The 21,648-nt window shown below is 33.6% G+C and overlaps 1 protein-coding gene across 1 annotated transcript; it reads right to left on the reverse strand.

Annotated features, from left to right (window-relative positions):
- Positions 1-4,633: 4,633 nt before the first annotated feature.
- On the reverse strand, positions 4,634-18,500 carry LOC133206280 (uncharacterized). The gene is made up of 3 exons (XM_061342232.1): positions 18,430-18,500; positions 8,830-8,933; positions 4,634-6,235 (listed from the first exon to the last, which is right to left on the reverse strand). The coding sequence occupies exons 2-3, from the start codon at positions 8,888-8,890 to the stop codon at positions 5,430-5,432; spliced, it is 867 nt and encodes a 288-aa protein (XP_061198216.1). The 5' UTR covers positions 8,891-8,933; positions 18,430-18,500; the 3' UTR covers positions 4,634-5,429.
- Positions 18,501-21,648: the final 3,148 nt, after the last annotated feature.

Below are 21,648 nucleotides of genomic sequence, written 5' to 3' on the forward strand. Positions count from 1 at the left end.
AAAAAAAACCAGAACTTAATTCAATCAATGCAGGGATTTCAGATGAATCTGCTGCAGTTCAATATGTGGGTATTAATGAGGCAATCCTGATTTCTTAGTTGCAAAATATTTGAAGAATTTAGTACGGCTTTAGAATGGATAGCTAGGAATAAGTTGGGTATTTTTGGGATGGCGCATATATTAGATGACTTTTTGATATTAGAGAGTTCAAAAAATATGGCGATATCTAAGTTTAAAGCATTTATCAGCTTATGTGAGGATATAGGGGTCTCTGTTGCAAATTTTTACGGCGCATGTTCAATATGATGATGCATGTCTCTAATTCTGAGACACATATTTTGCTGAAGAAAGAGGCTAAGGAAGATATGAAAATGTGGCTTCATTTTTTATCCAATTTTAATGGAAAGTGTATATTCTTGAATGAAACATTCCTGTCAAGCTACAACCTAGAACTCTATACTGATGCGGCTCAGTCTTTGGGGTATGCAGGCATATACAAAGAAAGGTGGTTTTATGGTGCTTTTCCTTTAGAGAAGCGTAAAAATTAAATATTATGACTCTGGAGTTTAATCCGATTATTCTGGCAATACATATATATGTGGGGTCACTTGTGGAAAAATCATTCCATCTTGTTTTTTACAGATAATGAAACTTTAGTATTGGGACAAGTTAGTAGTCTTCCTTTATGGGTTTCAACCATATCATTGTTTGTTGCATATTTGTTTAAGAAGTCATTTTCACCATCTACTATTTCAACTTATTTATCAGCTTTGGGTCATGTACACAAAATTTTGTCTTTACTAGACAATACTCGAACTTGTTGAACTTATAACAGGTACTTACAGACTTTCACAAACAATTAACACAGGGTTTCCCAATACAGTACCCATATTGAATAAAATGTTGCTGGCATTGCCAGTCATTTCGAATTCGTTATGAACAGTGCCTGTTTAAAGCAATGTTCCTTTTTTGCCTTTTCAACCTTTGCTAGAATTGGCGAATTGGTTGCTGTGAGAGATATACCTTAAGAACATATTTTGCAACTGAACGATATAAGTCTGACATATGTTCAGGGTGAGGCTAAAGAAGTAGAAGTAAGCTTAGGAAATTCAAACATAACATTAAACAAGGGGCAAAAGTCATTAGGTTTACGGATGAGAATACTGGTACCTCTGAATCACAGGTACTTGTGGACAGGACCCCCCCCCCCCAATATACCCCACAGGTCAAAAAATATATTTATGTATTTTTTTCATAAATTATTCTTCTAGTACACATTTACAATGTATACCATAAGAAAAATCCAAAAAATAACGCAGAATTAACGTTTTACTAAAAAATCATACTCGCGGTATTATGATTTTTTAGTAAAACGTTAATTCTGCGTTATTTTTTGGATTTTTCTTATGGAATACATTGTAAATGTGTACTAGAAGAATAATTTATGAAAAAAATACATAAAAATATTTTTTGACCTGTGGGGTATATTCGGGGGGGGGGGGGGGTCCTGTCCACAAGTACCTGTGCTCTGAATCAGCCATCAAAAGGCTAGTAAGGTTCTTACAACTTAGACCCAAATTACCAGGACCTTTGTTTTGCTTTACCACTGGACATCCAGTTGCTAGATCATATTTTGATAAGATATTACACAAATGTATCGATTTCTGTCACTTGGATAGTTCCAAATACAAAGGCCACAGCTTCCGCATTGGGGCTGCCACAGCAGCAGCAGAGAGAGGCTGGTCTGATTCTAGAATAAGAGAAGCAGGTCGCTGGAAGTCCAATGCATTTCGAAAATACGTAAGGCCATAAAATGTTAATTCATAGCTCAATTGGTCCATCTATGAAAGACTCTAATCTATATGTGATACATTAATAATCTCCCAAAGGCTAATAGAACAATATTCTGCAAGAACTTTTTCTCAAAGGTACCTGCTTGGGCCGGTACCTTGCATATGAAGTTTTTCGCAGACAGCCTTTTCAGTTTCCAGGTCAATGTGTCATCAGGTATCAAAGAGTACATGTGCATTTCTTAATTGCTTTGCTTTTATGTCAACAATACCTGCTGGGGTCGGTATTGCATGTGTGTTTTCACTGATTATAATTTTATTTATAGAGTACACCTGCACTGAAATGTAGAGATGTTTTTGGACTTGGATGTAAAATGTTTCTTATCCTTAAAGTACATTATGTCACAGGTGATTATGTTAGAAGATGTCTGCTTGGGCCGGCTTCTATACATTTAGATTGACTCCCTTTTTTCACTTGCACTTGTTTTCAGATTGGGATAGCTATTGTATATACGGGTATCAAGCCTGTAGGTTGTGATTTTAGTCTCCTTTGTGTTATATTTCATATCTTTGTGTTTATTTAGCCAATGCTTGGCCTCGGTGGGGTAGGAAAGAGTTCTCTTTCCTGGTGGGCTGTTGACCCCTTACAAGGCCAAGCTTACTTTGTATTTTTGTATTATGATGATTATGTATTTGTTACCTTTAAAGGTGCTTAGACACAGATTTGAAGTTAATATTTTCTCAAATTTTCTGTATAATATCACGACTTATATATTGCAATAGTATTTCGCACGAAAATATAATTAAAAACTTATGTTATCTAGAAATTATTTGAACTACGAATTCCTAGACGCGTTTGATTAACACATTATTGCACTTTCACAAATTTTATCTTTTTCCTTAATATTTAAGAAAAGAAGCGATTTTGTTGTGTATTAATGAAAAACATTACATCTATAATTCAGAAAATTCAGAGTAGAAATGTGCGAAAGCAAACCCTCTCACTAATATCGTTAGCCCATGCTCAGTGTTGTGTACAGAGTTTAACAAATTGAATACACCCGTGAAACGTAAACTGTTTTTGTACACAGGGCACGAGCTCTGTTATTGTTAATGTATACGATTCACCGGGTGTGTTCAATTGTTAAAGTCTGCACACACCACTGAGCACGGACTGACAATACTGTGAGTGGGTTTTGCTTTCGAACATTTCTACTCTGAATTTTCTGGATTATAGTTCTAATATTTTTCATTAATACACAACAAAATTGCCACTTTTCTTAAGTATTAAGAATAAAATTAAAATTTGTGAAAGTGCAAGGATGTGTCAATCAAACGCGTCCAGAAATTTGAAGTTTCAATGACTTCGAGATGAAATAAGATTTTCATTTTATTTTAGTATGAAATGCTATAGCAACATACAAGTCATGAAATTATACAGAAAATTTCAGAAAATATTAACGTCAAATCTGTGTCCAAGCACCTTTAAAGGTGTTTTACATGTTTTTTGTCTTTTTAGTAATAGTTCATTATGTAATCATATATTTTTTTGTATTTTACATGTATGTATTTTACATGTTTTTTAATTTTAAAAATTTTTACCTCAATTTGAGTAAAAAATTTTTCGCGATATAATCTGTTGTTTTGTCTTTTTTGCTCCTTCATAAACAGGGGAAATTATATACAGGGTGAAATTTCTGTTTGTCCTGATGAAAGAGGAAGACCTAAATGGTTATTATATAATTACCACCAAAAAGATCCACAGGTGATTATCTCGTTATATGTGACATCAATTTCATTTTGAAGGGGTGGATAGTCATATAAAATTGCATTAAATAATTTAGCTAGAAACATGTAAGTTTTTTTCCATTACTAAATAAAATTGTACGGCTAGAAAAATTATATTTCTTATTTTTATGTGGAATTGTGTTTGGTAATTTGTTGACCACTCAGCCTCCTTAATATGCATTATTTACAAGCGACCTGATTGATAAAAAAAGAACTTTGTTAAATGATCAATGAGTCAAAACATCAGTTAGGGTACCTGAGCTGAATGTTCATTCGTGATATGTCTTCTTTAATGCTATCACAATTCCACATGAACTTCTTTGCGCAGCTTTAGATCATGTCAATTCCTGATGATACTGCAACATCTCAATGATGCACGGATCGTTTCCAATGGTTTACAGTTAAGGTCATAAAGATATATTTACATTTACAAATATTTTTCCTCAAGATTTGTTTGCAAATTAGAAAAAGTTCATGTTCTCATGAACTACCGTGGGATGAGTAAGAATATTTCCATTGTGATGTGATTGAAGTCAAAAAGTAGAGCAAACTTTTTTTTTCAAGAACGATCGTAGAATAATAAAAAAAATGTAGCAAGTCATCAGAAAAAATAATGTTAATATAAGATATGAATTCATTTTTGAGAATTCATGAGGTACATGAACTACAATGCTTCACGCCTGCATATTTATCATGAAGCGCTAAAGCGCTTTATGAAATATGCAGGCGTGAAGCATCGTAGTTCATGTCCTCATGAATTCTCAAAAATTAAATTGATCTCTTAAATTGAATGTATTCAATTGATGAATAATGTTCATGTTAATTTGAATTCTGAAATGGCCTATCAAATGATCTGAAACGTTCATTTCATCATTTTGAAGGTGTTTTCGTAAAAATACCGTAATAGAGCATTTCCCATTTCTTTGTCTAGAATGAATATTTTTACTAATGGGCGGTGTACCTGTCAAAAAATTGGTTCCGTCGACAGAAAGACATAATATATCTGTAATATAAGGAAAATTAAAAACATTGTCTGTGAAAAGATTTTTGTTTATTTTAAAAGAATCATTGTTATCTCACACAAACAACACATGAATGAGCCAGTATACATTACAAAAGTGCAGACCCCAACAAAGTTCACAAATCATCATACAGCAGTAGTCTCATCAATATTCATATACATGTATATTTCAACGTTTATAGTCATTAAATATTCAAAGTTCGCCAGCAATCATAACAAACTATTCCTTTTTAAAATTATTCAGCATCAACAATGGTTTTTTGATGTTTCATTAATGCCCCATGGACAATACTTTTGAAGATACTTGAATCTATACTACATGAGGGTATGTATTTACTTACTAGAATGACTTAATTCTTTGTAATTTTTTTTCCCTGCGATTTTTAAATATTAAACTGTGACCCTCTTTTTGACCCGTTCCTGCCTAACGAACCATGACTTGCATAATCTAGAATATCTATCATTAAATAATGAATATCATATTCATGCTTGCTTTTTACCTAAATTTACTTAATTCGCCACTGTCCTTACGTTCATGGTATCTCACCCGCCTTCGATATCACACAAAATGCAAAGTAAAACAGATCGAACACACTTTCGCCTGGTCTGACAGACAGCAATTGCGAACATTTTCTGTAAACAGTGAAGAAGCCTAGCATGATTGGTATCGATATGTCCATTTCTTTTGTCTTAGTCCGAGGAGAATATCTGTTCTTTGGGTAACAGATTCTTGCTTGTTAACTCCCTCAGTGATATAAAGCAACATTCTACATAAAATATGAAATTACTAAGTAAGAACACAAACGAAAAATTCAAAATTCATTTGTAATTCATTGGCCGATGAAACTTGCAGGGAAAAATGTGATAGCAAGAAACGCCCATGATGCAGAAAGGACTGTTCCAGAGGAAATTGATGCGCATTTAGCCTTAACGGCTGCATCAGGATATCCTTCTATGAAAACCTTTACTTTTCCGTCTAAAGGGAAGTTAATGTTTTTCAATTCAGTTTGTATTTTTTGTTCGTCTCCTGGAGTTGCAGTTACATTGTAGTTTTTGGAAATATGTAGTCTTGTGTTACTTTTCAGCAAAACTTCGTCTTCCTCCAAAAAGGCAGAATATGCAGAAATACTCAAACCATGACTAACTGGAACATTTCTAAAGACAACGAGTACTTGGCAAACACCATCACAGAAGCCAAATTGAAAAGCTTTGCTTACTTCGCGGCTTGTACTTAAAAATTCTGGGAAAATATGAATATTTTTGTTCGTGTTTATTTCATCACAACATTTCATACCTCTAAACACTCGATTGTAACAGTCTACCTTAGATTTTGAAGAGAGTATTGAAATTGCTTTATTTAAAAGATTTGCAAAGTTGTTAATCAACGACTTAGGATTTCCCTCTCGCAGTTGTGCATTAAGGTTTCTGTAGATCTGCTTTGAGGAATCCCCTCCCATATCCTGCGTATAGAGATTGACGAGAACAACTGCATCCCTTTCATCCTGACTATATGTGGCAAAAATTTTAGCATTGGATTTCCTTTCAGCATTAGTAAGACAGGCTGGACAATAAACCGGGGGAACTTTACTGTTCTTATATTCTGCTACCCATGACAAATACTGGCTGTGAAAGGTATCTGAAAGAAATGAAGGTTAAAATTTTACGATTCATAGCGTTAAGAAATATCACAAATACTTGGATAAAGTCTTTAAAGTGAAGTTGAACAAACATCGGAAAGGGCACGTTCCTTGGGTAAAATAGAAATAAAATCAACTTATAAGTCAGAAAACACATCTCTATATTAAGGTCTAGAGAAGGAACATATTTTTTCTTAAATATCTTTTTTAAAAACTCTCTTTTTACCCGTTGTCGATGAGAACTTTGAAGAATAGTCAAACGTCTAGTTGTCCAAATAATTCAAAATTCAAAGCTCAAAAGCAAACACAATTAAACAACGACGGAAGGACCCATAAAAACAATATCTCACTACATGAAAAATAAAGGTCATTACAAGTGATTATGACATAGTTTTTCAAGACTGTATTTAACATTTTCTTTTAGTATACTGTATAGGGATTAATTTCACGGGTTGTAATTTTCACGTTTTTCTCTCCTCTGACACGATCGCGGTTTGTTGAATTCGCGGAATCGGCATATAATGAAAGTTACCTCCCTTGTCTATATCCGTTTAATCCATAGCGTAGCTAGAACGACATTAATCAGCGTTATATATTCACTTCACGAAGGATAGCTTTTTATAAAATAGTTAGATTTGATAATTAATTGAAGACTAATAAAAACAAGTGCAGTTATTAAACGTCCCTGACTATAATTCCTATATGCTATTACGATTAGAGCATGTACACCCCGAGATCTTCTTTCCGAGGGGATAATACATCGCGGCGAAAAACCACCGGACGGTATGAAATATGTTATTGTAGGTCGACGAAATAATATCCTTCCACTTCTTCAGCAAGTTCAATAGTTATTTGAATTATTTTTTAAAACCACAATCTCGATAAAAACATGATAATGCAGGTAACAAATACACGTGGTAACATAGTTAAGCACGGGTAATTAAAACCCATGACCCACGTGTTTTTATTGTTTAAACATGTAGCGTTGGCTATTAAAACAGCTTTTTTACAAAGCAAAGCGTGATAATTAAAATAAGTGAATGACAAGTACTACTCGAAATTACTGAAATGACCATGTACTGCACGTATATATACCTATCGTAGTCTATTCTCAAATTTCCAAATATAACATGGAGATTATTGAAAACTTATTCACTGTTTCTTGAAGTCACGGATTTATTCACTCTCTACCATCGGCTCATACATTCACCTCTGTCTTTGGCTCGCGTATACCACAGTGATAAGCACGAGAAATAGTGCGTTTCTTTTAATTCATTGTAATTAAATGTCTAAGCTAATGATAGTCCTTAAGGATGGATATTTACAAAATAGATCTAAAACTATTAGTTTAATTTGAAATAATCCATGAAATGTTATGTTTTTAACGTTATGTCAAAAATCTTGACGCGAGCCCATTGCAGAGGTGTCTGAGAGAGGAACGAACGACAACTCTACATAGGAGATTGGGATTTATTAATGCCGTGAATATAGGGAATATTATCACCGCGAATTATTTTCCCCCTATACAGTAATTAATGATTGATTGATTGTATGTTGTTTTACGTCCCATTCTAGAATTTTTTACTCATATAAATGTACTGGTGAAGGGCTTGAAACTTAGACCTTTATTCGGCACTCAGGGCCATTGAGCAGTGAGGGATCTTAATTGTGCCAACGCCTACCGTGATGCGGGACCTCGGTTTTTAAGGTCTTACCCGAAGGACCCGCAACTTTCACTTCAAATTGTCGAGCGCATGGAAAAGGAATGAACAGTTGCTACATGTACCTATTTTTAATATATTCGATCAGTGCATACTATTTTTTCAAGATATATTACTAAAGTCAGGTACTCTTCACACAGTTGCTTTGAAAATATATAGTTCCATATTCATGATCAGAAGAACCGACATTACGACAAATGTTTAGAATATTGATGTATATGTAATACGTGAAAGAAAACAAAATTACCGTAAAATGATTTTAAGAAAATCACTTATCTCCCAAAAATGTAAATAAGAAGTATGAATTCGTATTCCTACGTTAGCTGCCTACTCAGTCTTTTTCACGAAAATATATAGATCATTCTTCGATTGACAATTTTTCACCAATTATATAACTTTCATGATTATTGTTCGTTAAATATCATACAATTTCTTCTGAAAGAGAATGTTAATCATTAATTGTGTGCGTGTGTTTGATTTGTTTTTCTTTTGTTGTTTAATGACGGAGTGGTTACACAACACCTGCACAGATTTCTGATCGCACAAGTGTAGACCTAGGCTATTTGGTCTTGCAAGCACAGGTATGTGCACAGTTTGCTAGTGACGCAAGGGTGGTGACAGTATTTCCTACGGACACGAACTATGCACCAGTTTCATAGCCAGTTTTTTTTCCCTTAGAGATCAGCTGAGCAGTGAAAATTCAAGTAAATTAAAAGTCGAATATCTTGGATGTGGGGTAACCCATATCTATTCTTGTTATCGACTTAGGTCAGTCGCGGCCGAGATTCGAACTTACGACCTTCCGATCACCAAGCTGGCGTTCTTTTAAATCATGTTAAATCATAAGTGTATAACCTTTAAAAGAGCATTACCTTCAACAGCTTGCAAGTCTGTGAAAAGGAAGGACAACACCACTAAAACAATGAACTTCATGGCGGATAAACACTGTAATTCTTTGGAATTCAAAAATGAAGTACTGTAAAAAAAAAAAAAAAGATCGACGTCATTATTATTTATCTGGGTTGAAAAGATGAAGATAACGAACACTGATTGACCTCCTAAAAATCTACAAACAATACAAAGGGGGAGTTTCGATAAGGCCGCTCAGCGGCCCACTTTTTTCATAAAAATAAATTTCAATTTCTTTTTTCAAAACTAGCTTAGAATTCAAGATAAATATGTTAACTTTTGTTATTTTTATTTCAAAAGTTAATATGAGATGAATTCACACCGTAGCTGATACATACTTAGATGTACCCTCAAATCCGTTAACATAAGGCTTATGGGAAAATGTAAGAGGGTGGCATTTATAAATCGATGTTTAGAATATGAAGTGCATGAGGGACACTCACCTAAATTTGTTCAGTAATTAGATATACTCTGCACCTAATTTCTTGAAATATGATGAGTGTCGCGTGTGCACTTCATATCCAAAAATTGAAAATTCATAAAATTTGCATATCTAAAATTAGAACCTCCTGGTTTCTTGATCTGACTCTGCATTAAAATACCAAGCCAGAAGTAGCATATTTGTTTAAATCAAAGAAGATTCTCGATTATTTTAACAATAGAAAACATTATCGTATCCTATCTTCATTTCGATACTCTTTTGTCGCCAACGTATAACGTTAACGTCACATTTTTAGCTCACCTCCTCGAAGTTGGGGGAACTTTTGTAATTCCGTCGGCATCCGTGTTCCAGGTTAAAGTTTTTGAAGATTTTTTTTTCAAATATATGTATGCCCTAATAGATATTAATCAGAGTCACCTGATCCAGCGTGTTTCCTTGTCACCAGTCAGGTTTCAGATGCTGGATTTTCAGCCAAACAATGTCCAGGTAAATGTTTTAAAAGCAGGTTTAAATTTTCGGAGAGAGCATCTGTAAGCACTTGTTGACCAGACTTGCTTCATGATGCATCTTCGGATGCACAGTACTAGATTGCTTCAGATGCTGGATATGACCTACATTTCCTTAATGAGTGAGCAGGTTAAAGATTTTGAAGCGGGTATCGGTCTTACATAATTATAAGCCCTATCGTGACCAAACTTGCACTGATGATGCATCTAGGATTGCTCACTACCAAGCATGGTTCCGATGCTGGATCTTTCTTATATTTTCCGACTGACTGAACAAATATGTATTTCCTTGTAAATAGAAATCCACGCTCCAACATGCTAGAGAAGTGCCCATATATTTCCGTGTGGTTGATATAGGGAACGTGGGTTGTTTTAAGTCTGGGTGTCTAGGCGCATATGTCTGCCTGATTAAGGATTAAACACATATCTTTGGCGTTTACACATGTATTTTGAACTGCGCTCTGGTATAGCAAATCATGAATAACGAATTCTAAAACTCTCTAAATCAATGTGAAGCAACTTAAGTATCTATGGAGAGTTTGGAAGCGAGAGGAAATTAGTCCTGGCTGGGATTCTCTCAGTTATGCTGAAAACATATAATGCTTATCTATGTGGGCAAATACTTCTAAGTTTCATAATCATTATATAATCATTTCATAATTATCAAATACATTGCAATATACTGAAGCCGGTAGGTGCTAGGTAAAAAAATGTATTATCTGACGGTCGCGATAAGTTTCTAGCGCCTGCCATTGAAATATCTAGCGACCGTAGGATAAAATTGTAGTGTTTTTGCCAATCAAGTTGTAGCACCCAATGATATACCTTAATGCTCTTGATTGACAGAGGTACACAGACCAAGTATTTTTGAAGGCGGTGCTTAAAATCTCTGCCTTTAACGACATCATCAACTTAGTCAAATTGGGAGTTTCAAGCCTTATTATTAAAGATCAAATCTACACTTTATACAAAAATTCACTTCATAAGGTCTTCACCTCATAACTTTAAATTTATTTTTTTTATTAGATTACATGTCTACAGCACAAGAAACTTATTTGTCGGCTTCTAGTTATTTATGTGGCGGTCGCCAGATAAGTTTCTGGTCGCCGCCAGTTATTTATGTTGTGGCCGCAAGAAAACTATTTGGCAGCCGCCAGATATATTTTTCTTGCGGCTGCCATATAATTATGTGGCGGCCACCAGATAAAATATTTTCTTACCTTTCACGTACAATGTACCAGCTTACGTAGCAATATGATGCTTTTAAATAAACTAAAATTTATTTGTGTATGTATTTAAAGTTGCATTCATTGTTTAATCTTTTTATTTCAAAATATTTTATTTAATTTCAATTTTATGATATTAAGGTATATTTTCATAAAACATGTAGTTGTATAACCTCATTGATGAAAATGTATTGCATATACCTGTATATGACGTTTTTACATTTACCTATCTCATGTCTACATATCTTTTATTTGCATTTTTCGTAAGGGAAAATGTTAAATATTGATTATAAAATTTATGTATAAACTGTCGATTAATTATGATGTTAAAACTTTCTATATATGTTTACGTTTTATATGTTAAATTCATCCTCCTTTAAAGAAAAGTAACATTTAACACATCAGAAAAATATCGCACCTTAAAAAACATTCGCATAAGAGAATTACCATTTTCCGTATAAAAAAAATGTTGAAATTGGTTAATTTTTGTCTTTATTCATATTAATCCTATTTCATTTACGATTTTGACGGTTAAACAAATCCACTTTCCCCCTATAAAAATGTCTACTCCAAAAATATACGACAGGCGGTATACTCGAATTTCAATTATCACGTGACCGGAAAATGCGTAACATAAATTATTGTCATACACTAGACAAAATTGCTAACGCACCACTTATTATTCTTATTTGTGAATTGATCATTTTCCTGATTGGTACTAGTATATAAAATATGCAATCTTTTCCAAAACAGTTGGATTGACAAATGTCTTGGTGTCATTTCAAGACCCTTAAAGGATCTTCTTGTCCGAAAATCAATTTCCCGACGTGTACTGCGCACCGTTTTTGCCAAGATATGAAGTTGGTGATTACCGATGGTGGTCCGTGACGTTGCTACAGGAGCAGTCTCCCACTTAAAAATCAAATGATATACCCTGATTGACTACCATATTAAAACTTGGATGCTTAGCAGTCATCCAGTGCCTTGGTTCCCTACCAAATCCACCCAACTTCCGGTTGCCCGAATTTTGTGGAACAATCTTGAAATTATTGTGTGGTGCTCACTTAATGCCGTCGATATATTTTGTAATTATTTTTATAATCGTTAATTCATTTTCAACAATTTTTCATCAGAGAAATTCATAATCATTTAATTCTTTTAATTTTTCACAAATTTCTTCAAAGGAACCCCCTGCAGACACCATACTGGCTGCCTTAGCACGCTCTTCTAGAGTCAAACGCCGAATACGGTGTAACCTTTTTTCTGAGTTTTTAATTAGTACAACTATAAAGAACACAACCACAAAGAAAAATTAGAAATTTATTCCACCAAAAAAGTATGGATATGATTTTATTTTTTTCTATGAAGTGGTTACGCTTCAGTAAACATTGTTGTTATTTATCAGTTAAAGCATTTAAATGTCTCATTTTTTTTTTATTAAAGTAACATAATTATATATCAAAAACATGGTAAACAAGTTTTGAAAAGAAAAATGTTAATTTATTTAGGTGGTGCGTTAGCAATTTTGTCTAGTGTATTTTTAGGAAGATAAGGAGTTTTTCTACAAAATATCAAAATTTCATAAAATTTCGTGAGGGGCCGAAAAACGGCCTTATCGAAACTCCCCCTTTATTAGCAGGGCATACAATACGGATCTCTGGAAATTCCAGAGTTTGGATCACGTGCCTATGAGTCGAATCCCCTGTTGACCGTTTTAATATAATTTAGAGATCTAGATTTATGAAACACCATGACTGCTTTATGTTATGTGTTTTATTATATGCTGTTGGTCTATTATTATATGCTCTGGATCTATTATTATATGCTGTGGGTTCATAATTATATGATGTGGGTTCAAAATTATATGCTATGGATCTATTATTATATGCATTGGGTTTATAATAATATGCTGTGAGTCTATTATTATATGCTGTGGGCTCATAATTATATGCTATGAGTCTTTTTTAAATATCCTGTGGGTCTTTTATATGTTGTGGTTTAATAAATATACACTTAACAAAACTTATAAGTGTTCACTCTAATAAAAGTATTTATTTAAAACCTACAAGATAGAATGGTAAATGATATTTTCAAATTATTATAACCAACGAGTCTTCTCAACAATTGTTGAAAGAAAATCAATTATCACCGATGAAAACCAATGTACCGTGACGAAGCGTAAAAACAATAAATCTGTACTTTGCGGCAAGTGTTTTGTGTGATCAGCATCTTTTTGTGACCATTTTCAATTTTTGAAAACTGGTTTAACTAAAAAACACAAAACCTTGGCAAAATGACCATTGAAAAAGGAGGGAGAGCCGTTGGAATGTTGTTATCCGGATCATCCTTGCACCATGTTTTACTCACTTTTATTTTAGTGTTTATTTGTCCTTGATATTACTTTTAAAAATTAACAACAAGTATAAAAACCCATTTAAACACATTTTTCTATAGGTCCTGCGTCATTTTCATCGCCAACTTGTCACAATTTGAAAGTTTTGGACAAAATTTCATCAAACCGGAAGTGATTTGGATCTTCGTCTGAGACCAACGTTTCGCATCACAACTAGGTTAAAAGTTTGTTACATTATCCAGAAACAATTTTAGAAACATTAAAACAAACGACTTAAATGGTAAGAAAATGATAAGAAATTGGTGCTGGTGGCAGTCTAATATCATCTCAAACAGTCTGAATCATCCTTAAATAGGTACACTTACGTGCGAAACGCCCAAGAATATTGACCAAAAGGTATCTGTGGTGATGCACTGTCAAATTCCTGTCAGATTCCCGGATCTGAATCCTATTGAATACATTTGGGATTTTGGTAAGGAATGTCAAAGCATCCCCCCCTCCACACAATTTCAACGGTTTAGAGAGATCCATACAGTAGGTGTGGCAGCAGATGGGTCAATATCCTATTCAGGGGTACATAGTATCCATGAGAAAAGAATATGCCTTGCAGTAATTTAAGCGAGTGGTGGTCTTATTCCTTAGAGATTATTTTATGTGAATTTCATTTTGAGGGCACATCATGTCCTTGACAAGATACTTACACGAAATTTACGCAACATCGAACTGAAATATGCATCATTAACCATGAATTAAAGAAATTATTTATTGTATGCATTTGTTTTTTAAAACTTAAAAAATGTTAGGTGAACACTTAGAAGTTTGGTTCAGTGTATGCTGTGGTATACTTAAATTATATGCAGTGCAGTGGTTGTTATTATAAATGTCCCTAAAATCAAATGGCGGAAGATTCCTCAAGGTTGATTGAAAAGGTATTGGTAGATTCAGAGCTGAAAAAAATAACTGCAGATATCTGCACATGAATTCCAGGCATTGGGGATCTCAAATACAAGAGATATGGTTAGATTGAGAAACAGATGTGTTAAGTATGGAACTGTAAAGCCGAAAAGGGTATGGCCTTAGTGTGGTCCTCCAGTGTATGATATTCCAAGAACAGTACTGGGAAAGGTCCTTGAAAACGGATGCACAATTGCTTACATTTTTTAACCTTCTCTCAGTATCTAAATGAACTACCGGTATTTACAGAAGAATGGCACAGTATGGATTAAGTAAAATGAATTTTTCAGAAATATCCGGCAATGACCTCGATTTAAAACTCGGGGAAGTTTTAAAAAAATTTCCCCTCTATGGAGAAGATCTCTACAGACAGATGATAATTTTTAAAGGAATAAGGGTTCCTAGATGGAGACTAAGAGAAAGCATACATCGAATGGATGCACATGGTGTTTGTGAGAGACACAAACAACTTATTTTATCATATGGGAACCTTTATATTCTGTATCCAGTCTCAACCCAATTCATTTAGCTGTTCTCCATTATTTATTCTGTTCAGAAATCAACAGAAAGCTTGTATTTTGGAGTGATGCATGGGCTAGGCATAGATTGCGCACAGTTAAGTCTATTCCATTAATTTTATGGACTTCAGTTGGTCTGGTTGAACATGAAAATATGCAGAACTATGGGGTTGAGGGATTTGTAGATGAATTCACTGTTGAAGAAGGCAGACCAATATTTGAATCCCTTTCCACAATAATCTGTCAAGAATCCCAAAATGCTTTAAACCAGGAATTTTACAGGGATGGTCAAAGTGTTGGAATAGATGATTTTTCAAAGATGTTTGGATATTGTTGAAAGGTACACTTGGAAACTGTGACAGTTAAGAGATATACATGTACATTTACTAGATGTTAAAACATAACTACGATTGTTTAACGTTATTATATAAATACTGCACGTTTTTGAGGGTAACAGTTGAAATTGAAACCCCAAGGAAAACCATTGTCAACCGACGCGTCAGCGGAGGTTGACAATGGTTTTCCGAGGGATGTCAATTTCAACTGTTATCCTCAAAAACGTGCACTATTTATTTTATTATACTGAATGTCTTATTGATTTCGGATGTCATGAAAAAAAACCGGAGATCGTCGTTAAGTTCACGCTTAGAAAGCTTTCAAACACCCCGCTTCTATTTTATCAATAAGAAAGCTTCGGAAAAGATTTACCAACCTCTTTATTGTTTGTTTGCTACTCAAAAAGTCCTTTATCATCTAAAGTTTGCACTCCCAAGGATGTTTCGTCTGTGGTTTGATGTTTTCAAGTAAGCTACATCGGACGCAAGCTTTTATTGACGTCGTTTATTCGGCTTCTTTCAAACGCACAACTGACGTTTCAGAATTCTACGGTGAACCGTACGCGCATGATTTTGAACGCATGTGACATTTTCGAAATGTTACCCGTTGTCAAGTCTGTTGCTAACGCTGAGGGTAACATTACGGATTGTTAAATGCTTCTAAACCAATCAGATTTTAGTATTTAACATGAAAGTATAATAAACACATATACTGTTTAATTTTTTTACCCGACTTTTGCTTTTGGACAAAATCGCTATAAATTAAGCCAGGACTATCTACACAATGTTGTGTGAACCTAATAATCTCATTTTGTATTACATTGCCTAGACATTTTCCGTAACATGCACAAAATGTTGAAAACAATATCTTTTGTTATTTATTTGAGGAACTAAAAGGTATTAAAACATCAACAATTAATCGTAGAGCTTAAGAACCTAATCTATTTGCTACAGTTGATATATATAGTAAATAAAACTGGAAAATAAGTTTACATTATTTTTTATCAATTTGTTTTTATTGAATTAAAAAAATAATCAAACATTTAGAAAAAAAAAAAAACACATTTTCTCTTTTGTCTGGAAGTATGGATAAATAAAAAAGTTTTATTGGAATAAAACATAGTTCACCTTTTATCTTAAAAATGAATTAATGTTTTTCATGTTAAGGATTCATAATAAAAGACAACATGTATATTTGTAAAAGATTGAACAAGAGGACCAATGGGACACATCGCTCGCTTCAGCTTCTTGTTCTACTAAGAAATATTAGAAAAGGGTAGAGACAAGTGTTAACATTTGTGAAATTTCCAATATGTATGCATAATATTTATGAAAACGAAATAGAAAATGTATGGTATTGAATTATGGAATCTCAATTAATTTCAATATATTAGAAAATATATTAAAGGGTCAGGCTTGACCCCAGAGACCCTCCTCATATGTACCATCAAGCTTGTTGTGACAAAAGGTACAAGAAAATATATGGTCCGAGGGTGGGAATCTTTATAATTTTCAAGATACAAGATTACATATGACTGGTCAGGGTCAGGTTTGACCCCAGGGGCACTTCTTATGGGTACATGAAAATAGACGACTTGGGGGTGGGAATCTCAACAGTTTTTAAGATCTTAAACAATATATAAGGAGCATTCAACCTTGACCCCAGGGGCCCACATCACATGTACAATAGAACTTGTTTTGACATAACCTTGGAACAAGAAAATATATGATTTGAGAAGGTGGGGATCTCTTGACAGATTTTAGATAATTAGTGATTTTAAAGGAAAAGGGGCCCTTCCTGTAGATCTTTTTGCCCCGAGGGTGGGGGTGGGGTGGAGGGTGCTGTTCAAAGAAAACAACATATTTAACCTAATTCAGATACTTGCCTGTGACCATGGCTTGAACAAACTTGAATCTTTAATGTATAATGAATATATAATGCGCAAGATTTGTGATGTTGAAATTGATCCAGTGGTTCTGCAGAAGAAGTAGAAAATGTGAAAAGTTTACAGACAAAAAGACAAACAGCCAGATGAACTGGAAATGGATAAAATCCGGATTCGAATAGCTTGTTTCTAATCATCAAAATAATATTTAATAAACCAACAGAATATAATTATGAAACCACAACATATAAAAATATACCAACAGCATATAATTATAAACCCACAGCATACAATTATGAAACCACAGCATACAATTATGAACCCACAACATATAATAATAGACCCACAAGATATAACAAAATCATCAAACATAAGGCAGCCATGGCGTTCCATAGAAATCATCTACATGTACATGGTCTTTAAATAACAGTTAAAGCCCCTGTCAAACCAGGGCTGCGTTCCGAAATAGTTGCCACGGTGTGTTAAATTTCTGGGATCGCCATTGGAAGTCAGAAAAATTATGCTTTTTTATTTGCAATTTTCAAAAGATGAAGTCGCAGCTTCCTGACAACGACCGAGGCGTTTCTATATGCAGCTCACGCGGTTTGCAACTGGAATAGTAACTAACGTTCCGCTGAGTATTTATGACGTCCTATGAGTTGTCAATTAGCGTTCACTGCGTGCACAACGCGCTGACAGCTAGCACAAAAAATTCGTTTGTACACTGTGACATCCCATAGGACTCCGAGAGGTCTTTGTGCAAGCAGCGTTGACTACCATTATGTCTAATTTCGATCTTGTGTGTCACTTGAACGCGTCACTGGAGTTCCTGTGCCACTGTTGGATGACTTACCGCGCTGTTAGGGTAACCCTACGGAGTTTCTTCTGCCTGTTAATCAGAACGCTTCAGCGCAAAGTGCGTGCCATTGCATTCTAGGCGACTCATCTGCGTTACTCGGAGATGCAACTGTGTTTTGATGTGCGATAGAAGATTCTGCTACGTGCACCTCAGCGTTCTGCTTTTTTCATGGCTTTTATCGATTTCCGTGAATTAGCAGCTCAGGTGTAACATGAGATTACAGAAGCATGTACATGTTTTCATTTTACAAACATTTATAACAGCAATAGTGCAAAAATACATATCAACTCTTGGCTACCACTGACATGTTTCATTGGTGTGTCAAAGAAATGTTTATTTATATGCAAGATTTTTAAATGGTTTAGGGCATATCTTTGCATGGTTTATAATGGTATCACTATGTAAACAACTCTATACAGTTTTCAAGCTTTACCATTCCTTTCGAATTAGCTTCTATTGAATTAAAATCTCTATAAAGTCTTACCAAATATTATTTGTAGAAAAGGAATCTTGAACAAATGCCTCCGAAAAAGACCTTCTGTATGAATATGTTTTTTTCTTATTTTTCGGAAAATCCAATCGAAACCAAAAGCAGTAAGCAGTCTGACTAACTGTGATGTAAACTAATTGCTTAGTGGCTTGGTGAAGAAAAGAATCACGGAGTGGATTTATGATAGACATTGTATTACTTATTATTTACATTTTATATGTATTTAATTCAAGCATAGACTAATCCATCTTTGAACAAGCATTCATTTTCTGACTAATTTATGTTGTGTACATACATAGACTAATTTTTAAATAGTCCTTATCCCTTTCAAAGCATGCAATTATTACAAGAATTTCATCCTTTTATTTTATATTTTTATCAGAATGTAAGCACAATTCTAAAGTTTTCATGCTTTGCCATTCCTCTAGAATTAGCTTCCACTGAATTATATTGTCGACAGTCATACAAAATATTATTTGTAGAAAAGAAATCCTGATTAAATGCGTCTGAAAAGATCTTCGGTATGAATGTACTTTTTCTTATTTTTGAGAACAACGAAACGGATCAGTCATTGTTGCTGGTGTAGAATAAAATCATGGAATTGATTTATGACATATATTGTATCATGTACATTTTATTCATATTGTTCTATTTTGAACAGCTGCACTTTATAATTTCAGATAATTTATTTACAAAATATAAACAAAAATGAAATGAATAGACAAATTGTGATATAAATATATAAATAGCTGAAAAAGGCCAGTAAAAGACAAAAAGGATAGTTATTTATACATGATAGTCAATGAATAAATTAACAATATACTAAATTTTAAAATTGTGAAAAAGAATACTAGAACAGAAACATGACATATAATAAAATATTGAAAACATCATATACTAATTAATATCGTACCTATAAATCACAAACCCTGTGTCAAAAGAATGCTATTAAATATAGAATTATTTTTTACATGTGTCTATGATACTGAAACAGACTATAGCCTATCTATAATTAAATTCTTTTGTTCTCCACCTGCACCGTAGTCTTAGATAGCCAATAAAGATTAATCTTTATTTTTTCAGAATGTTGGTTAAGTTGGAAGACACCCCCATAAACTTGGCTCAGAGTCAGTCATGACACATCCATTTTTGTGTCATGTTTTGATGTATCCGTATTGTTTACTTGTTATGAGCCACGTCAAAGTTTCAAACCGTGCATACATACGGATTAAAATTAATATTCTAAAATATTAATTGTTAGGTCATTATTTAAACAATGAATTGTCTAGTGATTTTTTCTGTTTGTCCGATCATGACAATGAACACACGGCGAGTGTGACCTGTCGACAGGGTATGCTTACTCGGCTATGGTACCTGATCCCACCTCTGATGGTTTTAGCGGTTTGTATCTGCTCTGCTTCCGATTTGTATTGTTTCAATGGATTTTTAAGCTTCATTGCTGTTCGTTATTTCCACATTCCATTCTTCCATCTTCGAAATCTGGAGCATAAAAAAATTGAATTATTTTATAGTTTTAATGCATTTATTTCACAATCTATAGTATCAAATGAATGATTTAAGGAATGACTGTGTAGTTTGTTGGGTTTGCCAGGGCATCAACGATAGTTGGAAACGTGGGATAATTTGCATGTAAATTATCCCACGTTTCCAACTGTCGTTGGTGTTCCTGGCATACCCAATAAACTAAACAGTGATTCCTTATATTTACATTTATATGTGAAATAAAATTGTAAATATAAATTTCAAAATGCCTCAGTCAGGAAATTACTTTATGCCATTTGAAAAAAAAACCAAATTACGTAACGGAAGTAAATAATTGGAAGAATAGCCCAAGGACATAAATGCACCGCGTTATTCTCATGCAGAAGCCGACAATTTCGAATAAGAGGGGAAGGTAGACATAGAATCTAAAAGTAGTAGATTATACATGTTATAACAACCAATAAAATTACCAAACGTGTATTATTCATTACTAGTTGTTCTTTTAATGTTTAATATTCTAAGCCAATAAGTAGGAAATATTTTACAATTATTGCTGTTTGGGGTTTATACAACGATTTAGAAACATAACAAGTTGAATATCCACCAAGGCCGAAGGGATATACAATAATTTAAATTAATTGAAAGTACTTATCACACTATAAAATTCGACTAAGCAGATGTCGTGGAGAGGGGGTTGGGTGAAAAGTCCCTCTTATAATGTAGTGCTTTCTGTATAGGCAGAAACCTGCACTATTTGTGGTTCTGAAGTATAAATGTCGGTGAAATCGAATAACAATGAGTGGCAGTTTCTTTTGTGGCTTTGCTAATTACATGTTTTACACGAGAAAAATCATCAATACGTATAATGATTTACATTAAGTGAATAGTGAATCAATGGCGTGTTCCTCGAAGTTTTACTCGCCAACACAAACATCTAATTAAGGGGTCCTCTAAGGGGTACAGGTAAAGTTTTCCTATGTGACCTAACTATACCTACACTAAAATGTATTTTAGGAGGAATACTACATCAAAATTTATTCAATGAATCTTTAAAACATCTCTTTAAAACAGGCTTACAGGATTGAAAGATGAAAAAAGCTCTTTATCATTTTATTTGTATGTATTTTTTAGAGAAAATATATATTAAAAAAATCCATCAGGCTTAAAAATTAACATTTTTTTTTTTAACATTTTCTCCTACAGAATACAAAAATAAATTAATTCAAAGATAACATCTTTCCATGCAGAAACTAATTTTCAGAAGAGAAGTCTTAAAGATCGGTTAATAAAATTTCGGTGTAAGTAGCATTCCTCCTTAAAAAGAAACTTATCTAACTTGTCATTTTCTTTTTCAATTCATCCTGTTAAATGATATATATTTTTCATATTATTAGTATTATGCAGTAATAATTTTTATTAACATGCATTTTTATTCAAGGTTTCAAAGCATTAACTCTAAATTTCAAAATAATAAATGATTTTAAAATCATTTTTAGTTCACATTGTAAAACCCAAAGGATAAATAGGCACAATGTTATGCAATGATAGTTTGGCCTTTGTATATCAAGAAAGTTGTACTAAAAATACACACCAATCACAAGGCCCACAGATATCTAATACCCGAAATAACTTTTACTCAATGGTAAGATTTCTCATTGCCTAGGGTTGCGTTGTAAAATCTTTGACTTAATGCCATTCTTCCTGGCAAAG

The sequence above is a fragment of the Saccostrea echinata genome, unplaced genomic scaffold (genome assembly GCF_033153115.1).
Source record: "Saccostrea echinata isolate AGI-Se365-2 ecotype Australia unplaced genomic scaffold, CSIRO_AGI_Sech_v1 ptg000054l, whole genome shotgun sequence".
Classification (NCBI taxonomy): Eukaryota; Metazoa; Mollusca; class Bivalvia; order Ostreida; family Ostreidae; genus Saccostrea; species Saccostrea echinata.

Coding starts and splice junctions, on each gene's coding strand:
- LOC133206280 (XM_061342232.1), bottom strand. CDS start 8,890: ATGAAGTTCATTGTTTTAGTGGTGTTGTCCTTCCTTTTCACAGACTTG. Junction 6,236..8,829: donor AGACTTGCAAGCTGTTGAAG/GTAATGCTCTTT, acceptor CATTTCTTTCAG/ATACCTTTCACAGCCAGTAT.